General features: G+C 52.3%; 1 protein-coding gene across 1 annotated transcript in view; it reads left to right on the forward strand.

The window, feature by feature from the left end:
* STX8 (syntaxin 8) overlaps nucleotides 1-27,707 on the forward strand; it is a gene marked incomplete at its 5' end in the record, with an annotated part of 80,924 nt that overhangs the window by 9,223 nt on the left and 43,994 nt on the right. Inside the window, 2 exons of the mRNA XM_064396009.1 lie at nucleotides 3,095-3,219; nucleotides 4,458-4,550. Coding sequence (XP_064252079.1) covers nucleotides 3,095-3,219; nucleotides 4,458-4,550 — 218 coding nt within the window. The remainder of the gene's footprint in view (nucleotides 1-3,094; nucleotides 3,220-4,457; nucleotides 4,551-27,707) is intronic.

The raw sequence follows: 27,707 nt of genomic DNA on the forward strand, positions 1-27,707 counted from the left end.
CTTGGCCCAAAGTAGGTGCTGGTTGAGTAATCCAAGTTTCTTGGGAGGTGTTCTCAGAACTGTCAGTGAAACAAAAGACAGCCCTCCCTCGTTAGGCAGGGACAGAGCTCCCTGGTTTTAAACCCCAGCACCTTTTATGCTGGGGCCATGGCTGAGCCCTGTAATTAGTTAAATCTGCTCCCCTCATCAAAAGCCATCCCCACGCTGCAGTGCTCTGTGAGGCTCCCCAGATCTGCCTGATTAACTTGGCTAATTGGATGAGCTTTAATCTTCACACCAGCGCGGCGAGGCAGGGCAGGATCAGAGACAGGAGGAAGTGCTTGGTGGTTCCCAAACATGTCACAAAGATTATTGTGCCCAGCACAGCACTTGGCATGACCCAGCCTAGAGGAGCAGGGCAGAGCACTGCGGGAGAGAGGCACAACCACAAATTATTCCAAATGTGCTTGCCTTGGCTGTTTTTAACAGGCAGGAGTAGCTGTGCTCGTTTCAGCAGGCAGAGAGCTCTCTGTTCCCTTTGCAGGGTGAAACAGCTCTGTCAGGTGTTGTCACCCTGGGGTTGTTTCCCAACTGAGGTGCATTGGGTGAGCTGCAGCGTGTTTCCATCCTCTGCTCCTGCCGTGGTCACAAACCCCGTGTCCCTTGTGGGCCTGGGGGAGAAACAGCACATTTGATCCCCCAGAGCAGGGAGGAGAGCTGGCTGGTGGGGAAAACTGCATTCCAGGCGTGTGTCACTTTGTCTGGGCAGTCCTGATTGCCAGCCCTGGTAAATACATGGAAATTGAATTGCCAGCCCTGATAAATACATGGAAACTGAATTGCCAGCCCTGATACATACATGGAAACTGAATTGCCAGCCCTGATAGGTACATGCAAATGGAGTTTCCAGCCCTGATACATACATGGAAATTGAATTTCCAGCCCTGATACATACATGGAAACTGAATTACCAGCCCTGATAAATACATGGAAATGGAATTGCCAGCCCTGATACATACATGGAAACTGAATTGCCAGCCCTGATAGGTGCATGGAAACTGAATTGCCAGCCCTGATACATACATGGAAATTGAATTTCCAGCCCTGATACATACATGGAAACTGAATTGCCAGCACTGATAGATACATGGAAATTGAATTGCCAGCCCTGATAAATACATGGAAATTGAATTGCCAGCCCTGATAAATACATGGAAACTGAATTGCCAGCCTTGATAAATATATGGAAATTGAATTGCCAGCCCTGATAAATACATGGAAACTGAATTGCCAGCCTTGATAAATATATGGAAATTGAATTGCCAGCCTCGAAAGATACTGGAAATGGAATGGGGCGCAGGGCTGGAGTGCAGAGGAATCCCAGCTCCTCTCTGGTGCTGCCCTGAACACCCAGCTGGTCGTGGCACAGCAGGGCTGGCTCTGCTTTGGAGCTCAGCATCACTGGGGTGGATAAGGGAGATGCTGAGATCTAGAAAAAGTGCTTTTTAACCACTTTCATTAAAAAGGCAGTTTTCCTCCCTATTTTTTTTTCTCTTTTTTCTCTTTTTTCAATTTTTTTTTCTATTTTGCTATTATTTTTTCTAATATCTTTCCTATCTTTCCTATTTTTATTATTTTTTCTATTTTTTCTATTTTTATATTTCTTCCTATTTTTTCTTTTTTTCTATTTTCTTCTATTTTTTCCTCTTTTTCATTTTTTTCTTATTTTTTCCTATTTATTTTCCATTTTTTCTTTTTTTTCCTTTTTTTGTTTTTGGTTTGGTTTTTTTTCCCCTATTTCTCTTCTATTTTTCCCTATTTTTTTCCCTATTTTTTTCCCTATTTCTCTTCTATTTTTTCCTCTTTTCCCCCCGATTTTTTCCCTATTTCTCTTCTATTCTTTCCTATTTTCCCCTATTTTTTCTGTCCGTTTTCCCTGTTTTCCCCTGGAGCCGCGCTGCCGCCCGGGCAGAGGAGCTGCAGCTCTGCAGCAGCGCTGCTCCAGCCGCGGCCAGGAGATGTCCCCAGCTGCCCGGGCTTCTGCAGCAGCCCTGCCCCTGTGCCCGGCGAGCTCCTGCACACAGGGACGGGGCACAGCCGGGCACGGGGCAGGCCAGAGCAGCTCCGTAAAAACTCAACTAAAAACACCACAGCAGCTGCAGTGTTCTCATTTACGTCTTGGTATAACTGAAATCGTGGAGAGCTTGAGAGATCCTAAAATCCCTCTTGTGTCTTCTGTCTGTGGAAGTGCTTTGGGGAGGAGCAGGGAGAAGGTAAAAGGGGCTGAAATACAGAGTTGAGAGAGAGGAAAGCAAAAGCTCCAACTTGTGAGCACTGGGGGAAGCAGCCTTAGCGTGCCTCCCCAAACCTGAGCAGTTCTGGGGTCAGGGACTCTCAGTCTGTGCTGAGGTTTGTCCTGGAGGAGAGACCAGTGAGGAGCTGGAAGGCAGAAATCTGCTACTGAGGAAATGTTTGAGTGGGGTTTCATTTTACTGCTTGGATTTATGTGCCCTGGACATGGAAATCTTGTTTTCTGTGGTCACCAGGGAAGTGTCTGTAATGTGAACAATGTCAAGTCGTAATTCTTTGGAAAGAAATCCCATTATTTAATTACTCTTTCATTTAGGAGTGTGTGCTCCTGGCTTCTCGTTGGGGTTGGTGCCAGACTAGGAAATGCAGGAAGGGAGCTGTGTCCATCTGCAGTTCCTGAAATTCAGGAATGTTCCTGGTGAGGTTTGGTCAGCATTGCAGGGAATTGAGTCTCATCTGATTTGCAGCTCTGTTACCAAGTGGATCCTTTTGCTGTTTGAGGTGTAACAGTATTTTTATGAGCTTTGGTCACATACCAAATCCAGGAATAATGTTCATTCCCAGGAATGCTGTGTGCTCTTCATGCAAACAGCATTTTGTATGGATTTTTATCCAATCTGTGGTTATTTATACAGCCTGTGAGATGGATTCTGTCCTCCCCTAGCACCTGCAGCCTGTGGGGTGGGTTTGTTCTTGGGGGTGCTGCTGGCTGGTCCCTGCTGGGGCTGCACAGGGCCCTGTGCTGCTGTGTGCCAGGGGCAGGGCACGCAGCCAGGCTGGCAGTCACTCACGGGGCTCTTTGCAGATCCAGCCTGATGGCAGGAGGGGCCAAGCGAGGCCCCAGCAACCCCTGGCTCCTGGAAGAACCGGAGGAGACACGAGGACTTGGCTTTGATGAGCTCAGGCAGCAGCAGAGAAGGATCATCGAAGGTACGGGAGCCTTTCTGGCTGTTTTCAGCATCTCTGGGACTCTGAGAGGAGCTTTTGTTTGAAGCTCAGTGCACCAACCTGTGCTGCAGTTTGGTTCTTCACTGATGCCAAGCACAGCAGCTCCAGGCAGCTGCTTGCTGTGTTTGCAGGAGCAGCGTTGTGCTTGCAGTGTTCTTGCCTGGATGCAACTTCTTAAACTGAATTTTGGAAGTCCTGATTTTGGCCACATTCATGATTTTGGTGTGGTCACATAACTGTAGGGGTCTTGCTGGGTGCATTGCAGCTCTTGTTGAACTGGGACAAGGTAAGAATTAACTCCTCCAAAAAGGGTGTCCACGTTTTGGCCTGTGCAGCCCTGAGGAGTCTGTGGCTTTGGGAGTGTTGGGGGAGCTCAGCCTGGGGAGGTCAGCTGGTCAAGGAGGTCATTTCCAGGCAGTTCCAGGGCTGGAAGTGGTGCCATGAAATCAGTGCCCAGGAAAGCCTGCTTCACTCTGCCTGGGCACCACTGGTGTGCAGTCAGGAGAATGCCTGGACGGCCAGGAGGGGCCTCAGCTGTGCTTTAATTACACTGCAGGTAATTAAAGCGAGGCTGAAGGAGGCTGCTGAGGTGGAGTGTCCTTTGGCCATCACTGCTGTGCCCTGGGCTCTGCAGCTCCTCTCGTGCCACCCTGGCAGCTCGGGGCAGGGAGGGCTGCCTGCAGGGCACAGGGGATGTGCTTCCTGCCCCAGGAGCTTGCAGAGCTCTGGGAGCACAGCACCCTGTCCCTGCCCTCCTCCCCTCAGCCCTCCCCACCCTCCGTGTCCTCTCGCGGCTCAAAAAAATCTCTTTGAATTCTTTGGAGCTTGCATCACCTGTTTTCTTTTATTCATGCTAAAAGTTGCTTGGAAAATTTAAAAAGGCTAATCTGGAGCTCGCTGTGTGTGCCAGAAAATCCCCTGCATTTATGATTGAGTAACAGCTAAATGTTAAATTCTTGGATTTTTTTTGATCCTTTCTTTTTTGGATCCAGCAAAATGTCCCAGCCAGAGCACAGAAATTATTTACCCATCATTCACGTTATTTCAAGAGTGCTGTTGCCATAAGGATTAATTTTCATGTTGTGTTCATGTGTTTTTCTTAATACATTTTAGCCCTTTAAGCACAGAGTCGATTTTTTTTTCCTTCACTTTTACCTATTTTATGTAGCCTGGCATTTCAGCAACTTTTGGAAGTAATTTAATGTATTTTCCTGGTGCAGAACAAGATGCTGGACTCGATGCTCTTTCTTCAATCATATCCAGGCAGAAGCAGATGGGGCAGGAGATTGGGAATGAGCTGGACGAGCAGAACGGTAAGGAGAGGATCTTGCCTCACTTCTCTCTAAGGTGGGATTTGTTTTTTCTCTCCTCACAGCTGCTCCTCCTGCCCGCAGAGCAAGCAGCTGGCACTGAGGTTTGTGTTCAGGCAGGCTGTGCCCACTCCTCCCTGGTTTCACTGTGCCTCCTGCATCCCCTGGGCTGTGTCCAGGGTGGAGCCTTGGGGTGTTCCCCCAGCCTGGCTTTAGGGCAGAGACTTTGGTGATGGCTGCTGCAAAGCACAGAGTGGGTTTTGTGCTCCATCTGCTGCCTTTTTCTGATTGATGACAGTTTTTCTGTGTTGCAGGGCTTCACTTGAGCATTCTCACTCTGTCTGTCCTGTTTAGCTGAATGGAGGAGCCTTGAGCCAGCGACCAAAGGAGAAGCATTGCATTGTTAGCTCCCAGTGGATGGGTTGGGAGCGTTTGTGGCAGTGAGTGTAGCCCAAATTAAATGTACTACTGAGCCAGGAGAGCACCTAGCTCCTTTCAGAGGAGCCAGTGGCCCAGTGGAGTTGCTGTCCTGCAGTAATAAATCAGTGTTCTGTGTCACCTCACTGTGCACATGGCACGAGCTGGCCCTGGCAGGGCAGATCCTCCTGACTGCTCCACGCCTTCCACCTGGAGCAGCCCAGGAGAGCCCTGGCCTTCCTCCCTGCCTGTGCTTCCCGCTGGGCAGGGCAGTGTCCTTGCCTTGCTGAGAGCCCTGGAAGCCAGCCCTGAGAGCTGCTTCTTCCTGGGGTGGTGTTTGCCCTCTGCAGCTCTCTGGGTTTGCTGGGAGTGAGGGGCTCCAGACTCCATCCCTGCCTGGCAGCTCAATTTGAGGGGTTCCAGACTCCATCCCTGCCTGGCAGCTCAATTTGAGGGGTTCCAGACTCCATCCCTGCCTGGCAGCTCAATTTGAGGGGTTCCAGACTCCCAATGAGGGGTTCCAGACTCCATCCCTGCCTGGCAGCTCAATTTGAGGGGTTCCAAACTCCATCCCTGCCTGGCAGCTCTGTTTGCAGCTCAGTTTGGGGGGTTCCAGACTCCCAGTGAGGGGTTCCAGACTCCATCCCTGCCTGGCAGCTCAATTTGAGGGGTTCCAGACTCCATCCCTGCCTGGCAGCTCAGTTTGAGGGGTTCCAGACTCCCAATGAGGGGTTCCAGACTCCATCCCTGCCTGGCAGCTCAATTTGAGGGGTTCCAAACTCCATCCCTGCCTGGCAGCTCTGTTTGCAGCTCAGTTTGGGGGGTTCCAGACTCCCAGTGAGGGGTTCCAGACTCCATCCCTGCCTGGCAGCTCTGCTTGCAGCACAGTGAGGCAGGAGGATGGATTTCTCCAGTTTGCCACGGCTGAACCCAGGAGGGATAGGAAATGCCTAGAAGATGTCTTTGTTTATTAATTTTAGGGTTGTTGAGGAAGGGTTTGTGCAGCTGGGAGAGACCCTGCTCAGTGCTCTTGTCATGTTTGGATCCTCTGCCTCGTGTGAGGAAAGACATTTTCAATTAGGGGTCTCATCTCATAGGTTTCTTTATTAATCGTTGCTTTAAAAGTCATATAAATTGCTTTTCTTTTTTGCTCTAAATAGGAAACAGGTGGGAAGCGTAGCATGTTTATGGATTCTCTGTGAACTTTTGGTTTCTCCTTAGGAAAATACACAATGTGTCACATTTCCCTGTTGGGGGTTGGGGATGGTTCCCCAAATTCTTGGTTTTTGGGACCCTGAAGGTTCTGTGTTTTGTGCCACTGCATTTTTGCCAGACTTGAGCAATGAGACCTGGAAATACCTGTGAAATGGAACACATTTAACCCTCCTTTTCACAAATACTGCAGCTAGTGCTGGTGCTGTTTGTCTGGGGTCAGTCACAAAGCCTTGAGCACACTCCTGTGTTTCCTGGAGCTCTGCCCTGAGCTGCAGGCAGCTCTCCCTGAGCAGGGGGAGCTGAGGGTTGGTGCTGCTCAGAGCCTGTGTCCCAGAGCCCTGCCAGCCTGGGGGAAGGCTCAGCAGGAGAAGCTGAAGGTGTCCAGAGGACTGGGAACAGCCTGGCCCTGCAGATCCCTCAGCAGGTCCCTCAGCACCTGGCTCCATCCCTGCCAGGCGAGTGGAGCTCCCACGTTTCTGCTGCCTTGGTGCAATCCCTTTTTTGGGCTTTTTTGGCAGATGTGGGGGGGATAAGGTCAGGCATTCTGTTGCCACTGGCACCCTGGCAAAGCAGAAGTCCTTAGCAGTATTTTCCAGGGGCTGTTTCCCTGTGCACATCTTCCTTCATGCCCCTGCTGAACCACGAGCAGACTTTGCTCAGGCTCTGTGCCAAGCTGCTCAGGTTGATGAGGATAACTGCCCTGCAATTTCCCCTTGCCTGGAATCCCTTTCCTTCCTGCTGCTGAGTGATAATGGCATCGTCTGCCTTGTGGGGAGGCAGGGGAAGTTCATCTTCATTAAGTGCTGCTTCAACATTTCTCTTTCCCCCCCGTCAGACTTTCCACCAGAGCTGCTTTCTGTGGGAAGCTCCACTTCCCCTTGCCTGCCTGCTGGGGATGTTCCCACCTTCTGCAGCCCAGGGGTGCCTGCAGCTCGAGCTGCTCTTCAGATAAAGCCTGGCTTAGTGCAGAAGCAGCTGATAATGTGCATTAACGAATTAGGCTTTAGGGAGCGGGGTGCTGATTTTCCAGACCTGTTCCTCGGCTCTGTATTTTCCATTCCCAGGCAGCCCCGGCTCCCTGGAGGTGTTTGAGCTCTGAGGTGGCCGGAGCATTTTCCCCTGAGTGCCAGCGGGTGTAGCTGTGCATTTGCAGATGGATTCATTACGCAAAGTTTGCTCCTCAACGCGAGTTCCTTTGTGTTTGTTAAATGACTGCAGGGTGATTAAGGTGCCCTTGGGGGGGAGGTGGCTGAGGGGCAGGGGGAGGAGCAGGGCTGGAGCTTTGCCCAGGGCATCCCTGGGGTCGGGGGAAGTCCTGAGCATGGACCCAGGTGACAGCAGGTGACAGCAGCCTGGCCTGCCTGAGCTCCACATCTCCCACCCATCCCTGCAGGAACCCTCTGGAGGCAGCAGGGGCTGCTCAGGTGGGGTCCCTGCAGGCTCAGAATGTTCTGGAAGGGCCCGTTCCCCAGGTGGATGTTGCTGTGGCTGAGCCCATCCTTGGCTCTCCTGTTTCCATCCCCATTTCAGTGGTTGTGTGCTCAGGTTCTCACTGGAGCCCTGTCCTGCAGATTTGGTGGCTCTGCTCGAGGCTGATGGGCCCTTGCAAACCTCCTGATGAGCAGAGGAGGAGCTGGGTACCAGGAGACATTGTTTTTTTCCAGCCTCAGGAGTCTGCTAGCAGTGGGGATTAGCAAAAGAATTTTCCCATCATTAGCTCCAAATTTGGCCCCAGAAAACTTTCTGTAATCCTTTCATCTGTTCCATAAAAAAAATGAAAAAGAAAGAAAATAGTGTAAATGGCCTCTGGCCCTGGTGATGAGGCAATCTAATCTAGTGCAATAATTGTGGAAGAATGCTTTCAGAAATTGTGAATGCTGTTTGTTTTACCCTTATAGAGATGTTGTTTTCTCATTGTGACATGCTTGCATGAGAATGGAGTACTCTGGGATGGATGGTAAATATTGGGAGCTTGCAAAACTTGCCCTGTTTGGCATTTTTCCCTGCCAGTGTCATTTCTTTGCTCTCTTGAGGGGGGGTTTTGCTTCCGGCTCCCTGAACCTCACAGCAGAGCATAAATCAGTTCAGGGACAGATGAGCTGCAAAGTCAGACCCTTCATGTCCCTTTCCTGCTCAGGAGAGTGCTGTGCCCAGCCAGGATGCTCCGACCCAGAACGGATCATTTTTAGTGAACAATCTCTCATAACAATCCTTTAATTACATGGTTATGTAACATTTTGAATTTCTTGTCAAAATCAAGTTTTTAAAAGCGACCAGAAATTGTGGCAGGGTGTTTTTGTTTGCAATGTGCAGAGCAAGGCTGCAGTGTCACCTCTGGTCACAGTGGGTGGCACGGGACCCTCCAGGCACCCAGCCCAGCCTGCTGGCAGGTTTTGGTCACCCTGAACCCGTGGTGCTTGCTGCCAGCAGAGTGCTGAGCCTGGAGCCCTGCTCTGGACACACCTAGAGACTTGTCCTGGCATCATCAGCAAGGGGAGTGAATGCCACTGATGGTTTCTGAAAAATCCCTTTGCCAGGATTCTTCTCCTGGGAAGCTGAGAAGCCTCAGAGGAAAAGGAAAACAATATTATCTGAGTTGCTTCTGCTGTGTTGTGCTGCTTTGGAATGTGGTTGGAGATTGTTTACCCACAGGTAATTGTTTCATGTGAATTTTATGTGAATTTCATGTGAATTCATTCATGTGAATGGCCAATCAGGGCCAAGCTGTGTCAGACTCTGGAAGGAGTCACCAGTTTTCATTATTATCTTTCAGCCTTCTGTCTGTTTCCTTTCTCTATTCTATTTAGCATAGTTTAGTATAGCATTCTTTAATATTATAGAAGACCATGATACAATAAATCAGCCTCCTGAGAACATGGAGTCACATTCATTCCTTCCTCTCCCTCCAGGGACCCCAAACCCACCCCAAGTGAAAACATCCCTGGTGCTGCAGGGATTGTTGGAACAGCAGCAGGATGAGATTCCCCCTCCAGGGCAGCCCAGCCAGGACATGGGCAGGGAAAAATCATCTCCTGAAGATTATTTGCATGCCCATTGTAAAATGCAAAAGTCATTTCACATTTCTGTTTATCAGGAGCCTTTCTGCTGTAATGCAAACTAATTAGCACTGTGCATGGGCTGGGCTTGAGCTGTGAGCCTCAGAGCAGGGGCTGGGGCTGCACTGCATCACTGTTAGGGTTGGTTTGTACATCACAAATGACTGAAGATTGAATTTGTAGAAGTGTTCAGCATTCCCTGGAAAGCTGCTGGGCTCCTCTGGGCTGTTCAGCATTCCCTGGAAAGCTGCTGGGCTCTGGGGGTGTTCAGCATTCCCTGGAAAGCTGCTGGGCTCCTCTGGGCTGTTCAGCATTCCCTGGAAAGGCTGCTGGGCTCTGGGGTGTCCAGCATTCCCTGGAAAGCTGAGCACCAGCAGGTTCAGCTTTCTGGAAGCCTCCATGGAGGACCATATGTTTCTAATATTCAGATTTCAAATAAGCATCCCTAGCCCGAGTGACCTCAGACCATGCAGATAGATTTTAATTTTGCTTCCTGAGCTTATGGTATGGAATAGAAACAGCTTCAGTGTTACTGGGGCACGGCTCTGCCTTTATTGCACATTGTTTAAGTGGATTTAACCCTTCCTAGGGGAAAAGTTAACTTTGCTTTTGTCTGTAGTGCAATAGTTCGGCTGGATGTGAACACTGAGGAGCTGGGAGCTGGCAAATGAGCTTCCACAGCGTTCTGGGGTGTGTTTTTAGTCCTAAAGCCCTTGCACTCTGCTTTCTGCAGGTCTTGCCTCCTTTTTTGCTCAGGTTTGATCTCTCCTGGGGTTCAGCTGTGCATCTGTGGTGACAGGAGCTGTTTGTGAGGTCCCTGCCTTGCTCCTTCCAGGTGTGGGAGAGCATTCAGGGAGTGAGGGCAGGCTGTGAGGGGTTTGTGGCAGCAGCAGCAGCAGCACATAAATGTGGCCTCAGAGCATCCAAGTGTGTGCTGCTGCCCAGGGCTGAGGGAATCCTGGAATGCCTGGGCTGGGGAGGGAGCTCTGGGCATCACCTGGGCCCCCGCAGGGACTGGGATGTGGAATCATTCCCCTGTGAAAGCCCTTCAGCATCACCCAGACCGGGGCAAACCTGGCACTGCCACATCCACCACAAAAGCATGTCCCTGAAGTACATCACAATGGTTTGCATGTGCTTTTAAAAAGAGAGCTCCAGACCCCTGTGAGTGAGCATCCTCCATCAGCCTTCCCTGCTGGTTTCCCTGTTCTCTGTCTGGGCTGGAAGGAGGGTGTTTCATCTCCCGAGGAAGCTGTCAGAGCCTGAACACACTCAGAGCTGCTCTCGTGGTGGGAGGGTCTGGGGGGCAGCTTGAGCTGGAGCTGGAGTGCTGTGCAGTCCACGAGGAATGCAGCCTCGTGCTGGGGGATGAGGGTAAAACAAATGATTTGGTATCTGTCAGGGAAGGGACCCTGCCTGTGCTGCCTGCTGGGTGGTGGAAACTGAGGTCACACTGAATTTGCATTGCTTTGGGAAGGGTAGCTACACAAAAAAAAGTGTTTCTAGTGTTTCCTAACCTTTGAAGTATTTCCAGTGTTTATTTATCTGTGAGATTTCCTGGTGTTCTTAAAAGGAAGGTGGAGAAAGCAGGGAAGGCAGTGCAGAATGGATGGCTCAGCAGCCAGGTGGGAGCCTGCCCTGGGAGCAGCTGGGGCTCAGGGCAATTTCAGCAGAGTTGGGTGATTGCAGCAGCGTGAGGAGGTGTGAGGTGTCCTGGCCACGGCTCCACACAGGGCTGCTGACAGCACGGGCAGGAGCAGGGGGCACTCATCCTCATGCAGCCTGTCAGCCTCTGCGGGGCTGGGTTTGCATCCTGGGCAGCCTGCTAGGCTGGGTTTATATCCTCTCACAGCCTGTCAGCCTCTGCTGGGCTGGGTTTGCATCCTGTGCAGCCTGTCAGGCTCTGCTAGGCTGGGTTTATATCCTCTCACAGCCTGTCAGCCTCTGCTAGGCTGGGTTTGTATCCTGTGCAGCCTGTCAGGCTCTGCTAGGCTGGGTTTGCATCCTGGGCAGCCTGTCAGCCTCTGCTGGGCTGGGTTTGCATCCTGTGCAGCCTGTCAGGCTCTGCTAGGCTGGGTTTGTATCCTCTCACAGCCTCTCAGGCTCTGCTAGGCTGGCTTAGCCATGCCGTCCCATCCTTCTTGGTTTTTCTCTTCACCCCACGTTCGTGCTCTTGGGCTGTCACCTGTATGGGTTGTCCTTGGTCCCAGCTGCAGCAGGAATTGTTTTGTCTCCCTGCTCTGTGCAGAGAGCTCAGCATCCCCTAACACAAAGCTCAGAACCATACACTAAAGCAGCACAGAACCTGACAAATAGCAAAGCTCAACCTGAGGCATGGCTTTGACTGGAAATGGCTTCTCCTGGGGAGCAGCCAAGGGCTCAGCACGGGCTGTGCTGCTGAGCCCTGCCTGGGTCCTGGCTGCGTGGCAGGGGAGGTGCAGAGGAGGATGCTGCAGCTCCCAGGGGTGTTTTTTCAGCTCCCAAGGGTGTTTTTTCAGATCCCAGGGGTGTTGTTTCAGCTCCCAGGGTTGTTTTCGGTGCTCCCAGGGGTATTTTTGGTGTTCCCAGGGGTGTTGCTTCAGCTCCCAGGGGTATTTTTGGTGCTCCCAGGGGTGTTTTTGCTGCTCCCAGGGGTGTCTCAGCCCTGCAGCTGCCCCTGGCAGGGATGCCAGCGCCGCGGCTGCCCGTGCTGCTCACACACAATGAGCCTGCCTGGCCCCTTGGCACGGGCAGCCTTTTTCCTTCAATAGTTCAGGCTGTAAAATAACTGTTCAACATTTGTCTTCTCAATTATGTGGATTTTTCCACAGTTAGTCAAGCCCTACCTCACCCACCCTGTGCTGGGGAGGGGAAGCTGTCTCCCTGCATCTGTCTGACCAGGGACCAGAGCTGCTGGGGAAGGAGCTGCCAGCTTTTCTAAACCTTTCAGGATTGTTTGATAAGAATTATTATCTCAAACATCTTCTTTGTTAAACCTCATCTTCAGTTTGCTAATGGAGAGCTCTGGTAGAAGCCTCAGCTTTTAGCACATGAGCGTTTCCCATCTGCTTCTTCAGGCCTTGGGTTTAAACTGTTTAAAAAGAAAACAAAACCTAGCTGTAATTGTAGATATTTCAAAACGCTGATGGTTTTTTTTCCATGTTAATTTAGCTTTTCCTCCATTCAAGAAAATCTCAGGTTGGGACTGTGGAGGGGGGATTTATTTTTCTGCTTTTTTTAGGGTGTCTGTCATGTGTCATAAAGGGGCAGGGAGGGACAGGGCCAGTCTCCTTTGCTGCCCCTTTTTGGTCAGTCCCTGCCTGTCTGGGGGCAGCTGAATTCTGCATCCTGACCTCCCAGTGGCTGCTTGTGGCAGAGGAAGGCAGGGGATGAAATCTGTGCAGAGCAGCCTTTGCTGGAGGATCTAGGGAAATGCTGTGCGAGTTTCTGTATAATTTCATTTATCTTACCCTTGTAGATACACCAAGGTGTTCTGCCTGGCTCATTCTCCTTGGGTTTTGGGTTAATTGGAAGGTTTGGCTGGGTCAGGGAGGGTTTTGAGGCTGGAGGCAGGATCCCTGTGCCCTGAGCTGGTGCTCACTGGGCTCACACGCTGCTGCAGCGTTTCTCACCATGACATTTCCCTGTCTCTGGGCAATGTTTTATTCTCGAGTCCTTAAGCACCACTTAGGCTAAAAATAACACTTTATTTTTAAATATTTGCTGTTTGTGGCAGTGAAATACAGCTTGATGGTTTCTACTTCAGTGTGTACGTTAAGGACTGTGACTTCAGTGCTTCCCCTGTGCCTGGCCCTCCTCAGAGGGGTTTTTGGGGTTTTATGGGGCAGGTTTTCAGGGGGCTGCTCTGTCCCCCCCAGCTGTGGCACATGCACAGGAGCTGATCTCCAGGCCGGGAAGGGAGGCATGCCTGCAGGGAAGCAGCTGCCCCTGTGTCATGGTGGTTCCACTCAGGGCTGCTGGGCACTTCTGGCCTTTAATGGATTTCCCAGAAAGCCCAGAGGGCTGGGAGCTGCACGCCTCAGCTCAGGAGAGGGGCAGAGAAGCCACGTTCAGCTGTGTGCTGAGGTATTGCTGCAATCTGAGGAGTGCTTTGAACTGGGCTCCCTCAGCCCAGCTGCCTGCTCAGGGCTCCCCAGCACGTTCTGCTGCTTTTGCCATTACCTCCAGGAGCTCATCCCTGCTCCCACCTCCTCTGCCAGCTCTCTGCTCTCCTGAGCATGATATATTGCTTCGCTGGCAATAGATTATACATAATACAGTATAAATTATATAATATATATATACTATATAATATATATAGTATGTATTATAATATATTATATATAATACTATTATATTATATTATATTATATTATATTATATTATATTATATTATATTATATTATATTATATTATATTTATTATATTATATCTATTATATATATTATATCTATTATATATTATAATACATATATATATATATTGCATATTATACTATATCTAATATAATGTCTGGAGTCCCCTGGCAGTGCTGCACTGACTTTTGGGGTGCCTGGGGTGCCCTGGTGGAGCTGTTCCAGCTGTTCCAGCTGTTCCAGCTGTTCCAGCCCAGCTCCCAGCCCAGTTTGTCCCTCCCAGGGGGCTGGGCTTGGCTGGGGCAGCAGCACCCGTTCACAGGTGCAGCACTGGGGCTGGATTTGCTGTGTGATTTGGAAGTTTAAGGCAAGTTGAGGGGCCAGGTTGTGCCCGCGGTGTTGGTGGGAGCTGATTTTTCCTGGAGGGGTTTTGGCCTGTGCTGTGGCAGCTTTCTCTGTTCAGTGCCAGGTCCTGGCAGCTTGGGGGGCACAGGAGGGCTGGGAGCAGTTGCTCCCTCAGAGCTTTCAGTCAGAGACAAAATTCATGTGACACAAAGGTGGCATTCTGGTACAATGGTGGAGTTGGTACCTTAGAGCACCCCTCTGTCCCTGAAAAACTGATAAAGTCATTGTGCTGCAACTATTACTGTAAATTAACTTCCCTGCAAGCTTGAGTGGAACCTTTAGTCTGAACTGCTGATGTATGGAATGTGTTTCAGGGCTGTGCACGCCAAACCAGGTTGTGTGGGTATTGTGCTGTTTGTGCCATGTGTGTGCAAAGCTCTGCCTGGCTCCAGGCTTTCCTGAGAGCCCAGGAGCTCTGCGAGGGAGGGGTGCACTGTTCTTCCCTCTGAACTGCTCTTTCCAGGCATCAGTAACTGGAATAATCCTGCAGCACAACAGTAGTACAGCTCTTGGATGTGGAAGCAGACAAATTCCACTTTCCTTTCTCCCAGCAGTTTTACAAGGAACACTTCAGCATGAAGGGAATAAATCACACAAGGTACATGAGGTCCCACGACACGAAGTGTCTGGCATCAAAGTGCAGGGGCACAATCAAATCTGGCTTTTGGCTGCCTGGATCACTGTGCTGGGACAGCTCCAGGGCTGTTTGATCTCAGAATTTTGTTGGAAATTCTCTTACAGGACCAAGTTTGCTGAAAAATGCTGGTTTGGGGCCAGTCTTTAGTCTGAAACATGTGTGCCTGACAGCCTTTTTCCAGCTCAGGGTAGGAATTGAAGTGATACCTTTGTGATAAAGAGTGATGGATTGGGCTCTGAGACCAAGGCCACAGCTCCCAGTTTGGCACAGGACATCCCAGGGTTCCCAGTTTGGAGCAGACACCCCGGGCTGGGTGCCCCAGGGTCCCCAGGGTTCCCAGTTTGGCACAGGACACCCCAGGGTTCCCAGTTTGGAGCAGACACCCCGGGCTGGGTGCTCCAGGGTCCCCAGGGCTCCCCACAGCTGAACCTGCTGCTCCAGGTGTGAGCACAGCTGCTGGAAGGATTTGGCTCCCAGTCCTGCCAGGATTTCAGAAGGTTGGGTTTGGTCTGGTTTGGGCAAATCATAGGTAAAAACAAGATAACATTTGGTATAAAGTGCCCAGGGGTTTGTTGTGGATAACCCTGAGCTCTGTGTTTGTGGGATGGGGAGAGCAGCACCTGGAGCCCAGTCCAGTGACAAAGCCCACATCTGTCAGCTCCGGGGTGTGGTGCCTGCAGCAGCACTGGAAGAGAGGTCAGGACCCAGCTTCTCCTTCTCTGTGGAGGAGAGAAGCTCTTCTGGGTGTAGAGAGAACATTTCTGGTTCTTACTGGTTGGCTGTGATGGCTTTGTCATGTTTGTCATTTTGTGTGAGGGGGTTAGGCTGGGAAACGTGGGGATCTGGGCAAGAAACTTAGAAATTGTTAGTTTTAGTGTGCTCAAACTCCTGTAATGATTTTAATGGCATTGCAGAGCTCTGCTGTAGCATGGACAGGGAGTGGTGGGGGCACTGATGTGGGGTGCTCCTTGAGGAGGAATCCATCAGGGCTGAGCTCAGAAGTCTCCAGCTGTGCCCCAGCAGAGTCGTGTTTGTCTGTCTGCCCCATCTTCTGCAGGTGGGATCCCTGGCCAAGCTGTGCAGGGTGAGCAGGACCCCTCCTTGTGCCTGTGTGGGGCTGGCACAGGAGCAGGACAGGGAGAGCAGGAGGGACACTGGGACATTGGATCATTCCAGGCAGGCTGAGGCCATCTCCTGGTTTTGGTGCTCCTTGCCTCTCAAAGCCCTGAGTCCCTGGCGTGTGGTGTTGATAACTCTGCCACCTGCCCTGCTTTTGCAGTATCAGGGCTCCCACAGGCCTTGTCCCCAGTGCTGGGCAGTGTGGGTGCCACACTGGGCTGGCTTCCCACCAGGGTCTGCTCATAACCTGGGGTCCTGCCAAGGAAAATCAGCAGTGGGAATGGAGCTCTGAGGTGGCCTTCCAAACCGTGGCATTTGCAATGAACAGGAAATCAGATAAGCTGGGAGGAAAGCTTCCTTCTGCCTGAGCTTAGGACATGGCCTGCCCCATGTGTGCTCACTGTGAAAAAGTGTTTCCACTTGGAAATTACTGTTAGGTGCAGGCTGCCTCAGAGCACCAGCCTGGGGCAGAGAAGGCCCAGCATGGCACACATCCCTGGGCTGAATGGGCAGAGCTCTGAGTTTTGGGGCTGGATGATGCTTTTCTGGTATTCTGTGGCAGCTGGGCTCAGTGCTGGCTTTCCCAGCTGTCCCTTGGCACTAAGCTCAGGTCATTTTGGGGCTGCTCAGACTTCAGCTGGAGCTGCAGTGTTCTTCCTGCTGGTTGGGCTGTTGTGACTGCCCTTGCTGGGGATGGTGAGCTCTCAGTGCAGGGAGAAGGAATTTCATAGCTGGAGACCCCAGCACATCTGGGAGGGAAGGGCTGGGGCTTTGAGGGTAAATTCAGTGTATTTCCCTTCTGTTCCAGGGCCAGCCTTCGCCCTCAGTGGCTGCTGCTGGACCTCCCTGAGCACTTGAAGGTGATTTTCTCAGTGGGGCAGGTGCTGGGAGGCCAGCAGGGCTTTGAGCAGCCCTGCCCGTGTCACTGTGCAGGACACAGCACCTGGGAGCTGTCCCCACGGGCAGGGAGGGCTTGGAGAGGTTTCTGTTTCACCTCCTGGCACAAGGGAACTGAGAAGTGGAAATATCCCCCAGATCTGCCCTGTGCTTCCTACCCAGCTGGAATTCCTGTTGGAAGGGAATGGCAGGAGGTTTTGTTAGGTGAGGGAAGGTTGCATCCCTCAGAAGCAGCCATAAATCAAAAATACAACAATCACAGCTGATTTAAAAGACATCTCAGAGCTTTGTTGTAAGCATAAGGCAGATTTCTCACTCTGCTTCTGTTGAGTGTTCACAGTGCAAGTGTGATGGCAAACTACCCTGAACAGCTGTGGCTCTGCCTGGTTTTATTCTGAAGGTAAAAACTGTTCCTCAGACCTGCTGAAAGAGAAACTTTCGGATTTGTGTGAATAAAGGAGGAAAAACCCATTAATACAGGGGCTGGGGAGCCTTTTCAAGAGAGCACATGGCAGGCTTGCTCTGCTCCAGGCTCTCAACTGGTGCAGGACACAAATGCCCAAATTGCTGTAATTTCTGCTAACTGTGGAGTTCCTCCTGTTTGATGTTCATCAGAGCTGGTTGTGTTTATTTTTCCTCACAATCTGTGTGTATTTGGTGTGCAGCTGAGCTGAAGGAGCAGTGGCATTCCTGTGCTGGCCCTGTCACACACCCCCAGGGATGCCCTGCCCAGGAGGGCAGGTCCAGCTCCAGGCACAGAGTGCCCAGGATCCTTCTCCAGCTGTCCAGGCCCTGCTGCTCACTCAGCACCATCACACTGCTGGTGAGGACAGCCTCAATTAGCACACCTCATCAGTGCTTGCTGCAGGGTGCTGGGCTCTCCTGCAGCCCCTGGGGCTCCTGCTCTGTCAGGGCTCCTCAGACCTTGCTGGAGTGGGGGCAGAGGGAGCTGCAGTGGGGTTCTGGGGTTTCTGTGGCCTGGCTTCTCCTCCAGCTCGTTAGCATCACCCACGCTGGGACATGGTGACAGCTGAACAGTTTATCCCCTGAAGTTAGCAGGGAGATTAAGGAGAGCTCTCCTTTCAGAGCTGCCAGGAGCCTTTACAAGGGATGTGTTTTAAACAAGCCTCCCAGTAGTGTTTAAAGAAATTGGAAGGGGAAAACCAGTTTTAGCAGGGATTAAGTGGAGCAGCTGGGCATTAAAGGCAGCAGATGTTGTCTGCCTAAATCATCCAAATGTACAGACACTGCCAAGCACAAACACAGCCAAACCCCGTCCTTCAGCTTGGGATAAAAACATCTCATAAACAGGCTGGCACTGCTGGCCTCAGTTTGGTTTTTGAAGGGGGAAGCTCTCCAGAAGTTCTCACTAACAGTAATTGTGTGAAAATCAGCCACAGCTCCATCCTGCCCCAGTGTCCTTGGCTGGCCAAGGCTGCTCCTCTGAAGCTCCATCACCTCCTCTGCTGTTTCTGCACCAAAGCAATGGTGATAAACACTGAATCCTCCAAATTTAGCTGTGCTCAGGAGATCTTGGGTAAAATGTGTCATTGCTGGCAGCAGCTCTTCCTGCCCAAAGCTGTGAGCTGAGGAGCTGCTGACACAGCCACAGCTGTCCCCAGTGCTGCAGGCCCTGGCTCTGTGCTCCCTCCTGCAGAGGATGCTCTTCCTCTTGTTGCCCCGAATCAGAAATGGCTTTAACCCCACCTGAGGGGGAGCTGTGGGGGTGAGGTGACTCCTGTGTGTGCCCAGGGGCTCAGAGGATTTGGTGCATGCTCTGGGTGCTGTTCCCATGCTCTCTCCTCTTCTGGGCTGTTCTAGGGGTTGGAAGACTCCCTTCTTCTGGGAAAAAAGGGGGAGGAGTGGGGGGGAAGAGAAATTCAGCAATTTAATGTGTTTCAGTGTTCCTGCGTGTCCTTCCCCACATCCTAAACATGAAAAATATCAGTGAGTTTCCCTTTGGCCCTGGGGGAAGAAAAAGGAGTGTCCAGCTGGAATTCAGGAAGGTCTGCTGGAGGAAGGAGCAGTGTCATGGGCTTGGGGTGATCCCTGTGGAGCACAAGTGCTGTGCTCAGAGCGAACAGCCGGCTCATGCACACTTAAACTGTCCTCAGCCACCACCCTCCCCAGCATTTCCTCATCCCTTCCACGTGGGAGAGGAGCTCAGGAAAAAAACAAACCACAAAGCACTGAAAAAGGAGAGCTGGAAATCCAGAGGTACATTTTGTCCTTTGCAAAAAGAGGGCACTGCTTTTCTTCTTGCTTTTAACTCTGCCTGAAATAACGACTCAGTTTTGTTTTCAAGGTGCTGGGGTCAGCAGAGAGGCTGGATGCTCCTGCAGCCCTGTGCCTGGCAGTGATGCTGCTTCAGAGGAATGTGTTTTTCCCCTCTTAGGCTTCCTCAGACAATTGCCCAACTGTTGGAAGACAAGGTAGTGCTGCCTGAGGGGAGGAGGAGGAGGAGGAGGAGGAGGAAGTGCTGCTGCCCAACTGCTGCACGCCAGGGGAGCCTCAGCAGGACCAGCACAGGCAGCTCCTCAGGGAGGAAGGTCTCTGCTCCTGTCCTGGGAGAGGCTCCTGGCTGTCTCTCCATGCCAGCACTGAGCTGCCCCTGGTGCCTGCAGAGCCCTGGCCAGGCTGGAAGTGCTGCCTCAAGTCTGAGCTTTCATTTTTCAGGTTCTCTGCTGCCTTAGTGTGTGACTCTGAACTCCACACCAAGTGCCAGCAGCTCTCCTCACAGCTCAGGCACACAGAACAATCCTTTCCCAGCCCCACAACCAAGGGCACCGCTGCAGCTTCAGCCCCAAAAAGTGCAAACAGCAGGGGATGGAGGAGAGCAGCCTGGGAGGGTGGGACTGCATCACCTGCAGCTGCAACTGGACAGTGAACCCAAGGTGGGAATGGACCAGAACTGATCAAAGTGTGAGAACTCGTGCCTCTGAGTCCATCCTGGGTCCATCTTGGGTGCAGCCCTGGCTGGGCTCTTGCACTGCCCAAGGTGGATCCTTTGAAAGTTTTTAAATAAATCCCTGCTTTATTCTTTAGCTCTGTCCAGGCTCTGTCCAGGAGCCCCTGCAGGCAGCAGAGGAGGTGAACTCCTCTCTGAGGGCTGTGCTGTGCACAGGAAGGGAGGCTGCCCTGGGCTGCTGCATTCCTCCAGCTACTCCCCAAGGGCTCTGCTGGGATGATGGATAGCTCAGCATCTTTGTTCTTTGTTTTCCTTCTGACACTGGCAGAGCTTAAATCACAGCAGAGAGGGCCTGACAGGTCTCCAGTTACACAAACAAGTGCTGCAGAGACAGGAGTGTGTTGGGTGCTGCTCCTCAGGGGTCTCTGGGAGGCAGGGTGGGCCAGGGCCGTGAGCCTCGGAGGCAGTGCAGAATGGGGATGTGCCTGCAGGGCCTGGGAGGCTGGCCAGGAGCTCCTCACCAGGAGCTTATCACGGGGTGCCCTTTGGGAGGGGTCCTGACAAATATACTGTGTGTTGTCAGACGCCTCACTAAAAGAAAATAGGAGCTGTTGGCTTCCCTTTGTGCTTCTGCTGCTGCTTTCTCTTAAAATAATAATTCTCAGGGCAATATTAATTTGTTCCAGCTTCCACGGAGCAATCCCCCGTGTCCCCAGACCTCAACCAGGATAAATAGGGCTGCGTAGGTGCAGCTCCAGCAGGGGAGGGGATCTCAAGTTGCACACCAAGGTCAGGCTCCAGCAGCAGCAGGAGAACACAGAGCAGTCCAAGCTGTGGTGGCCGAGGTGCTCTGCCCTGTGCCCCCAGAGCAGCTCTGCTGTGCCTGCCATCCAGCAGCTGTGCTCTGCTGGTCGCGTTCCTGGCGTGCCCCAGGACTCCCTGCCTGCTTTTGGGCAGGGTTTTCCCCTTGCCCTCTGTTTCTGGGCCCCCCAAAGGTGTTTGCCCTGGGAGGGTGCTGTGAGCCTGAGCTGCTCCTCTCTGCAGGATGATGTGCTGAAGGCTGTGGATCTTGGGTGTGCCAGGAGGTTCCTCTTGCAGATCCTTTGTGTTTTCTCAGCGTGTTCAGGTCCAGGTGTGATGAGGGTGCAGTTCCTGAAATGCTGTGAGGATCAAGCCCTGAGCTTGCTCTTGATCCTCTGAGCTGCAGCAATGGCCTGAGCTGATCCCAAACCTGACCTGCTGGTTTGATGGGGACAGAAAATGAGGGGGAGCAGGTGACAGTTGTGCCACAGGGCCAAGACAAACCACAGCTTTGGGAAAATGCTCTCTGAACCTTCTGCTTCTCGTTCCAGCAGAATAAATTGGAGAAGGAGGAGGTCCAGAGGAGACGTGAGGGCTCTGGAGGTCAGTGGGAAGGCACAGAGAGGGCTCTGATGGCTGGGCTGAGTGCTCTGGCCAGCTGGGGATGGATTGCAGATAATGGTTTGCTTTCTGTTCGTGTTTTGGCAGTAAAATATTGGGGAGAGAAAAAACTGCTGAAGCTGAAGAAGGATATTGGTTCAAGAAAGAATGGGAATGAATTGACCATAAATAGTACAGATGAGAAAATTACTTTTCTTTTTTCTTTTTTAACTGAGAGATGAAAAATTCCAAAGGAGCTTCCAGAAAAAATGGGCAAAAAATGATCAGATTTTAAAGTGGAGTTCAGATTTGTAAAAAGTTTGTGACTTGATAGGGAGGGAACTGGCCTGGATCTGCAGATCTTTCTGGGGTTTCTATCTGTAAATATGTGCTGCTATTTCAGAGTAATAAAACCAGCTAAACCGTGTTTGAAACTGATTGTTTAATGTATAATACACCAACAATGAAAAACCAGCTGTACTTTGAATCTAGAGAGTGGCAAACCAAGTATCAATTATTTTCATTCTGTGGAAAGATCTTATTGGCAAAAAACCATCAGAAAATGTCGGTGTATCCTGAGCAAGCCACTGGACTGTGTAAGGCAAGAGATGCATCCAGGGAAGGAACCTGCAGGCCAGAAGAAAAAGGAACCTGCCCAGGCTGCTCACCAGCACTGGGGGAGTGAGGGAGATTACCATTAACAATTCCTAACCTTTGTGAGCATACATTATGCTGCTAATTTTTTCCTGCTGCTGAATTCGTGTCAATGTTGAAAGTATAAACAATCCGCTGACTAAAATTGTGTTTGGTTTGCCTTGTCCCACGGATTAACAAACCTGATTACTGCATTTAAATTTAATGCCCCAAAAATTCCCTCAATGAATGATTCAGTGTGAGGCCATGAGCCGATGTAATTATCTATGAAAACTAATGAATCATGTCGTTAGGAGAGTTCTCCCTGCAGCTGTCTCCAATTAATCTGTCCGTCAGAGCTGGAGTGAGGAGGTTGTAACCCGGGGTAAGGTGCTGCCACTGCTCTGCCCAGGCTCTGCCACGGCCACACTGGGGCAGGAGCAGTCTTCCCTCGTTTTTAGGTGTATTTTTGGAAAATGCAGAGCCCTGAGCATGTGTTCTGCCAGCCCTCTGGGGGGTGTTGGGTTTGGCTGTGTCCCTTTCATCTTCCCCTGAGCAGGGGAGCGTTTGCAGAAGTGGCTTTTGGGGAGGATTCAAAGCTTCTCCTTGCTGATTCTGTCTGCCGGTGTGAGCTGAGGGTGTTCACGTGGGAGGTTTCTTGGGCAGCCCCTTTTTCTGAGGGAGGCACTCTCAGTTTGCTCAGGGAGCCCTGGCACTACAGGGGAGGATCGAGGAGTGGCAGAGGATGCTGAGTCTTTAACAAACAGCTCAAATGTCCTGGAAGCAGCTGAGTGAAAAGAGTGAAGCATTAAAGGAGGCTCCCAAAGGCCTGGGGAGCAGGGACTGCCTCCTGCCCAAGTTGCAGTGTTTGGTGCCCCTGTGGCAGCCTCTCCACCGGGTCAGTGTGCTCAGTAATGATGTCCACGTTCGTTATTTTGTCTGTCAATGGCTGAAGGTTCCCAGGCTGGGCAGCCTGAGGAGAGGGCTCTGTGCAGCTGCAGGTGTGCAGCAGTGCTAGGTCAGTCCCTGTCTCACTTCTCTGGGCTGGGCACAGCAACCCCAGGCATGGGCAGTTTGAGTTTACCTGTGTGCCTGCTGGGCACCTGAGAGCTGCTGGAGATGGCCTGGAAAATCCCTGTTGCACAATCAGGGTGTTGGAGGGAAGAAAGAGCAAACCCCTCACCCAGAAGGAAGGACGTGGCTCAGCTCTCCAGGGTCAGTGGGGACAAGGACCACGGCTGCAAGAAGTCTTCTCCTACATGGTGTAGGACGTGGAGAGCTGGATGGAGGAGTGTGGGGTGAAGGTCTGTGCAGGGGGAGAGGGGGCTCCTCATTCCCCTCCCTGCAGAGAGGGAGGGCAGCACCTCAGTCCCACCCTGCAGAGAGGGAGGGCAGCACCTCAGTCCCACCCTGCAGAGAGGGAGGACAGCACCTCATTCCCCTCCCTGCAGAGAGGGAGGACAGCACCTCATTCCCTCCCTGCAGAGAGGGAGGACAGCACCTCATTCCCCTCCCTGCAGAGAGGGAGGACAGCACCTCAGTCCCTCCCTGCAGAGAGAGAGGACAGCACCTCAGTCCCACCCTGCAGAGAGGGAGGACAGCACCTCAGTCCCTCCCTGCAGAGAGGGAGGACAGCACCTCAGTCCCACCCTGCAGAGAGGGAGGGCAGCACCTCAGTCCCACCCTGCAGAGAGGGAGGACAGCACCTCAGTCCCACCCTGCAGAGAGGGAGGACAGCACCTCAGTCCCACCCTGCAGAGAGGGAGGACAGCACCTCAGTCCCTCCCTGCAGAGAGGGAGGACAGCACCTCAGTCCCACCCTGCAGAGAGGGAGGGCAGCACCTCAGTCCCTCCCTGCAGAGAGAGAGGACAGCACCTCAGTCCCACCCTGCAGAGAGGGAGGACAGCACCTCAGTCCCACCCTGCAGAGAGGGAGGACAGCACCTCAGTCCCACCCTGCAGAGAGGGAGGGCAGCACCTCAGTCCCTCCCTGCAGAGAGAGAGGACAGCACCTCAGTCCCACCCTGCAGAGAGGGAGGACAGCACCTCAGTCCCACCCTGCAGAGAGGGAGGACAGCACCTCAGTCCCACCCTGCAGAGAGGGAGGACAGCACCTCATTCCCTCCCTGCAGAGAGGGAGGACAGCACCTCAGTCCCACCCTGCAGAGAGAAGCCAGGCTCTGTGGGAGCTGTCCTGAGCACAGCCTGGGCAGATGTGCTGCTCAGGGAGCCTGGCTCATTGGAAGTGGTTCCCCAGCCTGGCTGTTCTTGTGCAAACCGAGCTCCTGCTGGGATGGAGCTGCTCCACCTCGGGCTCACAATGACAGTGGCACTGGGGATGCCCTGCTGGGGTCTCCTGGGAGCACAGCCTTGCTTAAACCCGGGATTAACGCGGAGAGCCGGCACATTGCAGGGTGTTAACAAGTGGTTGGCATTCCCGGGGCGGTGGGGAGGCACAGAGCAGCGGGGCTGCTGTGGTTCCTGGTGAGCAGGGTTGGCTTTGTGCTGCTGCTGGACACACAGCCCCAGCACGGCGCTGGCATTTCAGACGCGGTCTGTCAGGCTGTGCCTTTGGGACACCTGTAATCGCAATCAGCAGCCAGGAAACACAAAGGCACGGGGCTGGAGGAAGGGGAGAGCTGGGGGGTGTCGGGGCTGGGGAGGTGGGCGAGCAGCCCTGCACAAACAGCCGGGTTCCCAGCCTGTCCCGCTGATCAAAGCCAGCCAGAAGGGGATTCTCCTCCCCGCTCGGGGCAGTCCCACCAAAGGGCTGCGCGAGGTTTGTTTGTGGAGGTGCACACGTGGAGCACTGAGGAGAGCAGGAGCTGCCAAGGGAGAAGCAGTTCTTGCTTTTCCCAGTGCGAGTGCGCTGGCGGATCCACGGACGCGTGACCCAGAGCAAGAGGAGTCACTGAGCAGGGAGAGGAGCAGCTCTTTGTACCACCTGTGCTGCACTGTGTTCTCCTGGCTATTTTAATAGCTAATTAATCTTGATTTGCTCCGATTTAAGAGGGGTTTTTTTCTCTTTTGGCGCATACGTGCAGCCTATTATGTCATAAATCCCACACATTTCAGCAAATGTCATCCTGATTGTTCCCTACAGCACAGCGTCCTACTAGGGAAACATTAGGGTCAGGAACTTGGATTCTTTAACCACTGGATGCGAGGAAGCCGATTTATTGTTCTTTCACAGCAGAGCAGGGTGATTTCTTCTGGACCTATATCACACTGGCAGCCAGTCTGGAGAGGTCAGGATTGCCTCAGCTCTGGAGGGTCTGTGGGCACATGAATCTCTCTTCATAAATGAGCTGTTGCACCCACAGATGCCAGCACGGGGCACTTCTGAGCGTTCAGTGCTTTTCTGTTCCTCTAGAAGCAGGAATTATTTTTGTACACTCGGTGTTTGACCTGTGTCTCATATCCTAAAATCGATACAAGTGTTCCTTGTCCTTTTTCCTTGTGTCTTTTAAAGGGTTTGAAGGAGTTTGTTCGGGGCTGGAGGAAGTGACCTTCATATCAAATAATCCTGACGTGGCGAGTTGGGGCTTTGGGTAGCTTTCTTGTGGCTATTTGTGCTGTGAAAGCTGAATAAAAAATTTGCAACTGAAAGTCTTAAAAAGTGAATTAGGGAAGTGTTGACTCCAAAGGGCCATTAGCGTGGCCTCAGCGTGGGATGTGCCTTGTTTTTCCTTGCTGCTTAATGTATAGCTGTGTCTGACCTTTTCCCCGGGTTGTTTTGGTGGGCCTGTGAAGGAGATGGCAGAAGGAAAATGTGAATTAAAACATCTTGTGTAAGGAAATGACTTTCCTGCTCTTCTCCAAAAGGAGAAGAACACTGAAAATAAAAGAAGAGGGAGACTCCTCTCTTAGTTTGCCATCTCTAGCACTTTCAGTTCCTGTTTCCCCTTGCTGTGGTGGCAGCATTTGAATATTTCCAGGGTGTGCTGCTGTGTCTGTGTGTGCTGCAGGAGCTCTGGGGGTGCTGGCACTGCCCAGCTGCTCCCAGCAGCATCACACCAGAGCTGCCTTCTCTGTCAAACTCCTTCAGCCCCCGCAGCTGAGTGTTCCCTAGGCTGGGATTCCCTTCCCAGGCAGAACACAGCTTATTTCAAACTTTTGTTAGCTTTAAGTAGCTAAACCAAACTTTGCAGGCATTCCAGTTCTCAAATCTCTCTGTGGCTGGAGCTCAGGAGCTTTTTATTTTCTTTTTCAGGAATCTTTGGAGTGCTCTTCCTTCCTGCCAGCCTGTACCAGGTTTTGGAGTGCTGTCAATGGTTTTCTGCCCAGCACTGCTGGTCTGGGGCTCCTGAGCATCCCCTGGGTGGTGCCTGGCTGCAGAGGCTCCTGTGCAGCTCAGCCCTGGCACAGCCAGAGCAGCCCTGTGGTCATGCTGCAGCACCCTGGGCTCGCTCGCCAGGGCCCCAGGCTGGAGAGCACCCCAGCTGAAATGTGAGATGTGAAACGTGTCAGTGCAGCTCTGAGAGCTGCAGCCAGGAGCCCTGCAGGAGCTGGGCATCGTCCTGGGGTCAGGGCTGTGCCAGGGCTGTCCCAGGGCTGTCCCAGAGCTGTGCCAGGGCTGTGCCAGGGCTGTGCCAGGGCTGTCCCAGGGCTCTCCCAGGGCTGTCCCAGGGCTGTCCCAGGGCTCTCCCAGGGCTGTCCCAGGGCTGTGCCAGGGCTCTCCCAGGGCTGTCCCAGGGCTGTGCCAGGGCTGTCCCAGGGCACCCCTCCTGCAGGGATCCCCGGGGCTCTGCTGAGCTCCAGGGAAGCCCCAGCCCTGAAGGACAGAGCAGTTTGGTGCCCTGCTGGGGCAGTCAGTGCTCCTGGGCACTTCCCTGATGGATTTTCCCTTTGGAGGAGGGAGGCTTTGGGGTGAGCTGACTGCAGCTCCCCTGAAGGGACCCCCCAGGAAAGATGGGGAGTGGCTGTGGCTGGGAGATGGAGGGACAGCACCCAGGGAATGGCTTCAGTGACACGGGGCAGGGCTGGATGGCATTTTGGGGATTAGGAATTGTTCCCTGTGAGGGTGGGCAGGCCCTGGCACAGCTGGGGCTGCCCCTGGATCCCTGGCAGTGCCCAAGGCCAGGCTGGACACTGGGGCTGGAGCAGCCTGGGACAGTGGGAGGTGTCCCTGCCATGGCAGGGGTGGCACTGCAGGGGCTCTGAGGTCCCTTTTAACCCAAACCATTCTGTGATTCTCCTTCCAATCAATCTGTCCCTGCTGTGTTTCTGCTGCTCACCCAAAGTGAGCACTCCAGGGTCGCTCCCATCCCTGGTTTCAATCAGGAAGCGAGGCAGAGAGCGCCTGAGGAATAAATTCTACCTCAGATGAAACTTAATCTGTTTTTAAAGAACTCCCTCCCTCTGAAATAGAGGGGTTTGTTCCTTGCTTTTTAACAGTCCTTCCCTGAAAAGCCTCTCTTGGGGTGTCTCTCATCTTCACTCAATGATGTTGAGGTTTTTTTCTTTTTTTATTCCAAGTTTCTGGAAGCTCTGTGGTTTTCCCTGCTACACGTTTTTAATTCAGAATGCCTCAGTGAGCCTTTCCTGTTCTGAATCTCCAGAGTGCTCCATGGGGGAAAATTTAAAAAATAACATGTAAGCTTTACATAATTTACTATGAGAGTAATTGGGTTTATACAGCAGTTCATAAACCTTTAGCTGGTAAAAATCAAAGTACCCTAATCTCAAAAGCAGATGGGGGGATGTCACGGTGAAGGCTTGTGGAGTTTTCAAAGACAAATTGTTTAATTCCATCACTGCTAGGAAAATAAATAGTTGTGGTGCTCGATTGAAAACAGAAACATCCCAGAAATGAGACTTTCTTCTCTTTCAAGCATTGTTAGCTCGACAACAAAGGAAGGCAAAGCGCTCGGTGCAGAGATGTGCTGGGCTTCCAGTTCCTGAGAGTGAAAGGCGAGGGCTCTGCAGCACATTTTAGCATCCCTGGGGGATTCTCGAGTGCCTTTGCTGAGGCTCTCAGGCTGCCCAGGCAGTGCTCGGTTCTGTCTCGGGGTGGCAGGGCTGGCCCTGCTCCGTGCCCACTTTTCAATGCTGTGTGCAGGCTGGATTGAAGGCTGGGAGCCATGCCTTGCCTGTGTAATGAAGGCTGCATTTGTAGCCCCACAGCAAAGCTGCTCG

The sequence above is a fragment of the Passer domesticus genome, chromosome 20, assembly GCF_036417665.1.
Source record: "Passer domesticus isolate bPasDom1 chromosome 20, bPasDom1.hap1, whole genome shotgun sequence".
NCBI lineage: Eukaryota > Metazoa > Chordata > Aves > Passeriformes > Passeridae > Passer > Passer domesticus.